Source organism: Brassica oleracea, chromosome C3 (genome assembly GCF_000695525.1).
Source record: "Brassica oleracea var. oleracea cultivar TO1000 chromosome C3, BOL, whole genome shotgun sequence".
Lineage (NCBI taxonomy): Eukaryota > Viridiplantae > Streptophyta > Magnoliopsida > Brassicales > Brassicaceae > Brassica > Brassica oleracea.
The window spans coordinates 27,763,299-27,773,066 of NC_027750.1; the positions used below are offsets into that span (position 1 = coordinate 27,763,299).

The following is a 9,768-nucleotide window of genomic DNA, read 5'->3' on the forward strand; positions in this document are numbered from 1 at the left end:
TGAAAGAAGCACACACACAAAATTGTTAACGGAGTTCGGCCAATGTTGCCTACGTCTCCGGACCTGCTACAGATCTTTTATTATCAACCAGGGAAATTTTACAAGCTCACAACTCACACCCCGATCCCAAATACACTCAGAAATTACTCGTAATTTCTTAAAGAAAATTTTTTGTGAGAAAAAAAACTCTTTTTTTTTTCTTCTTCTTTTCTTCTCTTGTCTTCTCTCGTTCTCTCTCTGTTTTCTTGTTTTTGGGATGCATTTCTTCTTCTCCTTAGCTCTCCTTTTATAAGCATGAAGAAGGTGTTTGGTGAACTCACAATCTTTGACAAAACCAACGTCAACAATTTCAGCTCACCGTCCATGCCGTCACCGTCCATGCCTACCAACACGAAAAACGTGTTTTTTTTACTTACAATCCTAAGAGATGCAACCGATTCTCTTATACAAAGGCTGATGCGGGGCTGATTCTCCTTCTTCTCCTTTACCGCAAAGTCCATCTCTTTCAATCGCCGTGTCACTATCTCCCACGTTTTCTCCACCTCTATCGACAATGGCGGCTCTGACAACAACAACAATAACAACATAGGAAGCGGTGGTGGTGGCAGCGACGGAGGTAAGAACGACGGAGATGGTGGGGAGGATAGGGGTAGGAACATGAGCGAGGCGATGATGTTAGCTGAGTTGGGGACAGAGTTGGAGAGTCTTCCAAACGATCTAGCAGCTTCTATTGAGTCTGGTCGGATTCCTTAATCGTTTATCACCCGGTTACTTGAGTTTCAGAGATCGGTTGTGATGAGGTGGCTGATGCAGTTCGCTGGGTTTAGGGAAAGGCTTTTGGCTGATGATCTCTTCTTGGCTAAACTCGCCATGGAATGTGGTGTTGGTTTCTTCACTAAGGTGTCTGCCTTTTCTTTCTTATCCACTTCATTAGAAAGTTTGGAACATTTTGGCGATTTCTTAGCGTTTCTAGAGAAGTTCATCGAGAAAGTGTTTGAATGGTTCAGGCCAATGTAATCAGTTAGAATTGTTGTCTTATTTTAGCTAATATGTATTGTTTTTTTTTTGTCTCTACAGACTGCTGCTGAGTATGAACGGCGTAGAGGAAACTTCTTCAATGAACTTGAAGTTGTCTTTGCCCATGTGGTAGTCATTCTTCTCTGCTTCTTTTTTTACTGGTGTTGCTTCTGCTGGTCCATGTCTGATCGCAGGAATGATCTAAATCTTACTATTAGGAATTGTGCTATTGTTAGAAGGTAGGGAAGGTTGAGAAAATTTGATCTTTTATATGACCCATTCAGATAGACGAAAGGTTGGGTAGTTTGTGGTTGTGACTTGTGTGTGATGGGGTCTTCAATTTTTCACCATTAGTTTTTTGCATGAATAGTCTATGGCCAAGTAGTTGGTTGTTTCTTTAAATTATGTAAGTTTTGCTTCAAACGTTATATTCTATACATCGAAAAGTCACAGAATCTTTTGTTATCTTCTCTTATTGTAATAGATAATTGTATTTATAATGTCTGTATTTTTTTTAAAGGATGCAGTCCACGCTGATGATGTAAAAAGTATGGAGAACAGAACATGACCAGGATGTCCTGAGGACATGATCAACGGGTATTTGTGTCATTCACACTATTCTGAGCTCCAGGATATGATCAACGAGGTTGACGCTGATGGAAACGGAACCATCGACTTTCCCGACTTCCTGAACCTTATGGCTAAGAAGATGAAAGACACTGACTCAAAGGAAGAGCTAAAAGAAGCATTCAGGGTTTTCGACAAAGACCAGAACGGTTTCATCTCCGCTGCTGAGCTATGCCATGTGATGACCAATCTCGGTGAGAAGCTGACTGATGAGGAAGTCGAAGAGATAGTCCGTGAGGCTGATGTTGATGGAGATGGTCAGAAAAACTATGAAGAGTTTGTCAAGATTATGATGGCTAAGTGATGGATGATGATGACCTTTTTCTAATGCCTCTTAAGACATTCGCATGATTTGTTTAGATATTGGCTATAATAAATAGACAGGGATTTGAGGCAGAACAATGTTTGCTCTTTGGTTTATGTTTTTATGGTATGGAAAACAATTGTATTGGTTTGAGAAGCTAAATTGCATGTTCAGTAGAGAGAAGGTAGCGTAACCAAGTGTTTTTCTACCGTCTGTTCCATTATTCTATTCATGTACGATTACTTCCAAGCCATTTATGAAAACACGTCCAATCAAGATATTAGTTTTCATACGACAAGGTGGCCATGAAATTTTTTAGTTTTATTTTTGGGTACAAAGTGCTTTTTCAATTGACAAAAGAAAAAAAAATAAGATTCGTATAAAGTGAAGTTTTATACTCTATATTGGCACTGTGGCATCTGAGGATGAGATAGAAAATGAAAAAAAATTAACTTCATCTTATGACAAGTTTCCATTAAGATTAAGGGTTGGCCCACACTTCTTGAAATTTTTTATGTATTTAATTTAACATTTGTTTTTGTTTAAAATGATTTAGTTATGTATTTAGTGTGAACCTTTATTTTTGTTTTATTTTATTTTCTTTTCTTTTCTTTTTGTTAAAATTATTTGATGTTAAAATATTCTACTTCACTCTCATTGTGATAAATAAATTTCATTATCCGATGGTTTAGATTATTTCAATGGAGATTTGTCACATTTATCTTTCATTATATATGTTTAGTAATTTTCGTTTATTTTCTTGGTATCGAATGCTTCTTATGTATAATCATTTAAGCCCATTAAAATTTTAATTTAATAAATACTTTAGTGTTAAAATTTTATTTTAAATGCTAATTTATTTTAAATGTCATAATAGACAATTTAATCAATATGCATTTTAGAAAAAAAAATTTAAAACATTTTAAAGTAATAAAAATGAAAACAATATAAAATCAAACACTAAGAGATTAAAACAACAACAACACTAAGAATTCTGTTTTAATAGTTATACAACTAGATTTTGATCCGCGCTTTCAAAACGCGGAATCGTTTCTTTTTAAAATTTCGTTTCAATTAATAAATATTTGTCTAATCTATATTTTAATAGATTTTTTATTTGTTTATCGGTAATTTTTTTTAATATTGTCTTCTTTATTTTTTTAATTAATATTAAAATTAAAATGTTTGTTTGTGAACTAATTAATTAGTTAAAAGATTTTAAAACGGTAAACTTCTACTCAATAAATTTAATCATATTGTGATGATATATTTGGTAAGTTTATTTATTTATAATTTTAACTTGTTAAGGAAATATTATATGAAAAATATAATAGACTTTACATTTTTCATTTAACATATTTTTAATTTATGCATAATTTTTAAATTATAATAACCGAAATATTTAATAATAATTATGTATTTAAATTGACTTATAGTTGGTTTAAAAAAAAATAGTGTTGGGCTTTGTTTTAGTTAGGATTTGTCTTTTTGTCTGATAAAATGGGCCAGAATTGCCCAAAGAGAGCAAAAAAATCTGTCGCTTCAAAATCTATGTTTTTGTGGCCATTTGCTTTTAAAAAAAAACAGAAAGGGAAAGTAAAAGAAAAATTCTCGATCCAATTTTTCTTTGACGAATCGACGACACGATATTACAGAGATAAAAAATCGATGGGAGAATCAGTGGTTAGATCTATCGATCTTGATGGATAGGGCGTTGGTGAAGATCGAAATTGTTGTTTGGTGAATGTTTCTCATGAATCGGGTATTGATCATAAGCCAAACTAAAATTTCAATCTGATTTCCTTTCCTCTTGGCATAATAATTGTTTTATTCTGCAGAATCACGGATGAATAAGATTGATCAGTGATTTGCTTGGTCACTTAAGATCTCCGAGGAAAAACAACTTCCAACTTTTTAGATGGATAATAACAGAGGTAATCCTATTAATTGATTATGCATCGTAACATCTTTCACCTTCGTTACTTCCTTTCGCTGATGTCCCAAAAGAATTTCTTTGCTGTCTCTTATACTAATGACTGAATAATATATGTTTATGCTTGTACAATCTATGTTCCTCAATTTGCTGTCTCTTATGCTAATGACCGAATGATATATGTTTATGCTTGTACAATCTATGTTCCTCAATTTAGAGTCTCTTATGATTTATTCTAATTTTTTATTTCAGGCACTAACAAATTAGTGTATGAATAATTTGATTAACCTGTTATAAAGCAGAAGCTGAATGATATATGTTTAGTTTGTTGTCTTATTAATGTTTACGACTCATGTGCAGGTTTTGTAGTCACAGAGAGTACTGGTAGAACTTTATTAATGCGACTCCAACCTCAATCACGAAAACCACAATCTTGAGAAAAGATAAGTTTTTATTAGATGTAACCTCACCGCATACAATTACTGTGAAATATTTAATATTTTATAAATCTAAACGGTTAACTAATGTTTTCTCTTAATTTTACAGAACAGAGTCTATATGTTGTATGATGATGGAATACATGAGGGAAAGTCAAACAAAACTTGGGCACCAGTATGTAATGACATGTATCCAACCATTCTGCAATGATATAATCTGTAAGTTACTATTAAACATTTTTCAGAATTTTAGAAGCTAGGAATGGAACTGACTATCGGTAGTTAGGATTGAAACCGGAGTTTGATTGATTGATTTGGTGTTATTATCTGTAGATAGGAGAATTATATTGCTTTCTGCAACGTAGAACTTTTCCTAAAGTTTATTTTTCGTGTTAGAAATAATATATCAAATAATTTTAACAACAAACATCATATGTTTGTTTCTGAGGCTTCACATCCTCACCAAAAACTCATCCCAACTTCCATTCAACAGCTTCTCTGGAGATTCAGCAACAATCCCATTAGCAACCTTATCTAAGATCATTATTTTCGAGACGCCTGTATCATCACTGACCATCAAGTGGAGCCAGAACCTACAAAGGATTATCACTATCAATATATATATATATATATATATACGAATAATAGATTATATATATTGTTTTTTAACACATATAATAGAGATCGTAAAACAAATATTGTGTCAAGAAAATAAATATCAACTCAAACCTTGGTGAAACTTCGAAGACACTGTCTTTGCATGTCTCACACCACCAAATATGGGTGGTGATCTCTTTACCATTCAATTTCTTAACTTTGGTTCCAGTTTTGATCACTCTTTTGTTGCATGCTTTACAACCAAAGTAATACCACGACCAATCCATATCAATGGCATAGACTGTGCATCTCACCAAGCATCTATCAACCTACAATTATAATGCATTTAACAAACTATAAAACAAAGAGAAAATTTTCTATGTAGGATAAGATAGGACAGAGGGCAAATGACTTTATAACTGCTTACTTGAGTTGATGTTATCATTTCTTGGATGCTCTTAGTGGGAAAGAGTAACCACTTATCACGCTGTCCTCGCTTCTCTGACTGATCACGTTGTTTGTTGCTGTCCTCTTGACTGTCCTCATTACTTTGGAATGAGGTTAGAGTTTTGTCATCGTCATTGATCCTGGTTGAAATATAAAGATTAAAATTAGTAGTCTGTGTGTGATAACGAAGTTACAGAATATCGACTCACAATTCTTTAAATGCTTCAGCTTCAGCTATTGACGGGTTGATAATCATTTGAGAAGCATCAAATGCATTAGAGATTTGCAGTTCTCCTAGTAGATAATTAAAAAATACACTACATGTAAACGATGCTTTGATAAAGGATTAGTTTGTGCAAAACATGGTAGTGGCGTACTTATTTACCTCTAAATCTCCCAAGCTTAGCAAACCTGAGCAGCGTAGTAACCATTCCGGCTTCTTGGTTAATTGCAGAATGGAGTTTCTCGGCTAAGTTTCCCCATATACAGCATGGTAAACGCGAATCACTACGAATAGTTGTGAAGAGATGGTTAGTTATATCTTACTCTGTGTATCATATTCATAAGAAGTAAAATGACAGCTATCTTACTTGATGTCGCTTAGAGTAAATTCAAGCTTTTTTCGTTGCTTTCCCCCGGTACGCTGAATGTTTTCGACATCAGCACAATCCATAACTTGACCCAGCACATCTTTCGCAAAAAATGTACACGTTAGTATAGATTTTTACACAATAGATAGTGGCTAAACCTATTATATTTATATGTTTACCAATTAAAAATTTTTCATCAAGTGTTCTAGACAAAACAGATTGAAAGTCGGTCAAATTCAGGTACAGCTCGTCATTAACGTGATTAGATCGGGTAATGACCGTATTTTGATTGAAAACCATCTTCCAGGTATTATCTGTGGTTCGATAAGCTCCACCAGCAGGAGTAATTTGGAAATTCCGGATGTAGCGCCATGCTCCAACCGTAAGAATTCTTCCCTTACTTTCAATGTAAGTCCTTTTGCATGTTGCATGAATTTTTTGCCCCTAAAACATGTTGCATATAAATTTAAAAATCAGTAGCTAATCCCATCCTTTGTAAATAAGACATAATCGAGTAATAAATACAGGGAAAACACTTACAGTCTCATCAGCCAAGACGAATTCCATGGTCTCCACGGATTGAATGTATTGTTTCCAAGCGTGTAGAACCTTTACATGAACCAACCAAGTATTTTTCCACGGTTTCAAGTCGCCAAAGACGACCGATCGATCATTAGGACCTTTCAATGTTTGTATTTGCATCTTAGTAGCCATTGTTATGTTTTTTGTTTTCTTCGAAGGTGTGGGTTTCAATAGTAAACCGGTGTTGCCTATTTATAACATTGATCGGATTCAAAACGATGTGTTAGGTTTTGGAGAAACTTGAGGAGAAAGTTGGTGGATTTTTTCTTTAATGTCTATATTTTAAGATTAGTTTTGGAAAATTCAGTTACCATGTTAAACAGTTAAAATATTTTTCTGCGTGTTCGTCAAGTTGGGGGATTTCCTTTTTTATTTGATTTGATTCTGTAAATCTCTGAGTACGAAATAGGATTTTTCGCTACTGCATGGGCCTAACAAAACGTAAATGTAAGTAGAAAATAGGTTGGGTTTTTTTTGTCAATCGAATAACACTGAAAATAATTTAAATAGGAACTTAAATGTTTTGTAATTAATAGGAAATTTCAGGGGTAGATTCATGAGAAGTATTCTGATTTAATAGTATAGATTTAAATTTTATGTAAATAACACAAACATATTTAAACCCAACTTAACAAAAGTAAAATTATTACATATTAAAAAAAAACTATATGCGGGTCTTTCCTAGTATATTTATAATATTAAAGTATAATAAAAGACATGTTAAATATTTGCAAGGATTTAAAAATGTTATAGTAATGGATCCGGATCTATTCGAATTGTTATTGCCCGACTCCAAACTTTTAGAATAAATGTTTTGGACCACATATATCCATAGAATTTCAAATATGTTTCGGGTTGGATAAAATGCCTAAGACTAGAGCAAACCATGCGTACGAATCCCACAAAATCTGATATCCCCCCAACAACTTCACGTCGTGTTGTTTTCACAAATTATCTTATTGATTCAAACAAAAGTAAAATACCAAGTCAAACATATACCCGTTAAGTATCCCTCAAGATGTGGACAAGACTAACAAGACCTCGAAGTCTCTCACTCTTTTTAAACTCAAAACCTCACAGCATTCACAAGCAATAACAACAGAGCTCCCTTGCTATCAATCCAAAAAAAAAACAAATGAGTTCCTCAAAGAAGATCACTCTCGTTGTCATTCTTGTTTCGATTTATATGTTTTCATGTGTTTCAAGCACTGAGTTTGAAGTCGGAGGAGAAGATGGTTGGATGGTACCACAATCTAAGACTCACGGAGATATGTTTAACCATTGGGCTTCACACAACCGGTTTAAAGTTGGCGACACTGTCCGTAAGTGTTTTCTTTCTCTATATGGAGTTTTCATCTTTACATGTATATATGAACTTTTTTTGCTGGGATTCTTGATTTTTTATGAAGGTTTCAACTACACGAAAGACTCAGTGTTAGTGGTGTCAGAAGAAGAGTATAAGAAATGCAAGGCGACTAAACCTCAACTCTATTCAAACAACGAAGACGCGGTTTTTAAACTAGACCGTCCTGGTTTGTTTTACTTCATTAGTGGTATCTCCGGCCACTGTGAAAAGGGTCAGAAGATGATCATTAAAGTCATGGAGACTGAGTCTTCACCAGACTCGCCTCCTCCTTCCTCTTCTTCCCCGTCTTCATCTTCATCTCTCCCGACTTCAACTCACAAGAAGAGCAGTGCGTTTAAAACCTCAGTCCAGTGCAGCAGTTCTGGCTTTCTTGCCATTGCAGTTCTTGTTGTTTCGATTTTTGGTTTGGCTTAGTCACGGTCGAGCATTTTATTCTCCTTAAAGGTTTCATTCATCATTAGGCTGCATCGTTCTTACTTCTTGAATTGTGACTTTCCAAATAAATACATTGACCGGTCTCGGTTTCAATCAACATGTTTCATTTCTTGTAGCCTTAATTATTTTGTTCTTTTACATTTTCTTATCATTTTTAAGTTTTTATCACAAAATAACATTTTAAAAAATTCTCAAAATAGTATATATTAATCAATAAAAATGTTAATTACTCTACGTCCTAAACTCTAAATTCTAATATACCCTAAATTTTGATTACTCAACTCAAATCTATAAATATATATTTATTTTTTATTCTTTAATGAATACTAGATTCTGATCCGGCGGATATATTTTTTGTTTACATATTTTTGTAGAAATTTAATTTTTATATTTGTGTTTTTTTTGTAACCATATTTGTGTTTTTTTTGTAAGCATATTTTTGTTTTTCTTTGTAATCATATTTGTGTCAAATATTTTAAAAAAAAAAATTATTAAGAATTTCGATAATTGTATTGAATTAGTGATTTTACATAACTATACACTTGTGTCATAGCCATTTCACACATTAATTTTGTATTTTAGTCGTAAATAAATAGATATTATTTTTTGAAAAAATAAAAAGTATAGTACAATTTTGTTTATTAATCAAATAGTAATTAAATAAATGCAAATTATATGTTTTTCATTAAAGTTTCATGATTTGATTTCATATATAATCATAAAAACATTAGTATTACACATAATAGTACACATAATATTACAACAAACAAAAAATATTACACATCTCATGCAATTTAAAATGAATATTATAAATCAAGGCCCGTAACCCAAATTTATCTGACTATTGTGAAAAACATATAATTTGGACTTGAACGGCAACAAACATGTGAAGATCAATGCCCATGGCCCAAATTTGTCTTTAAAATACATATTATAGATCGATGCACATGACGATTATTAGGCAATTTAAATGGTTGTTACATCTATTATAAAATAACTTATGATTTTATAGTATTGAGAAATTTAAATAAGGGCAAAAATTTATACCCGTAGGAGAAGATAACACTGATAACAAGAGAGGATGTGTTATTAGAAGAGAAGGAATGGTGTATTACAATCGATCGAAATAATCGATTTATATAGAAGTGAAAAAGTTGAAGTTACTGTGCATGCATAGTGACGTGGGCTCCACATGATTTATATTTTTCGTAACATGTCAAATTTGGAGCCGAAACTTTTGACATATTCATAACACTCCCCCTTGGAGACCAGTGTCACTATCGCTTCTTGCTTAACGTCTATGTTGCCTCGTTAAAAACCTTTCTAGGAAAACCCAATGGGAAAAACCATAGTAAGGTAAAAAGAGTACAACTACGTAAGCTCCCCCTCGAATGAGCAGTCACAGATCCTTCTGATGACGCATTCCAATGTTA

General features: G+C 33.1%; 2 protein-coding genes across 2 annotated transcripts in view; both read left to right on the forward strand.

Annotated features, from left to right (window-relative positions):
- Nucleotides 1-1,962, forward strand: part of LOC106331457 (calmodulin-1-like) — a 6,984-nt gene extending 5,022 nt beyond the window's left edge. The window contains exon 2 of the mRNA XM_013769816.1: nucleotides 1,649-1,962. Within this exon, the coding sequence (XP_013625270.1) occupies nucleotides 1,649-1,948 (300 nt within the window). The 3' untranslated portion in view covers nucleotides 1,949-1,962. The remainder of the gene's footprint in view (nucleotides 1-1,648) is intronic.
- Nucleotides 1,963-7,599: 5,637 nt separating this feature from the next.
- On the forward strand, nucleotides 7,600-8,432 carry LOC106331888 (early nodulin-like protein 1). The gene is made up of 2 exons (XM_013770322.1): nucleotides 7,600-7,856; nucleotides 7,944-8,432. The coding sequence occupies exons 1-2, from the start codon at nucleotides 7,670-7,672 to the stop codon at nucleotides 8,312-8,314; spliced, it is 558 nt and encodes a 185-aa protein (XP_013625776.1). The 5' UTR covers nucleotides 7,600-7,669; the 3' UTR covers nucleotides 8,315-8,432.
- The last annotated feature ends 1,336 nt before the right edge of the window (nucleotides 8,433-9,768 follow it).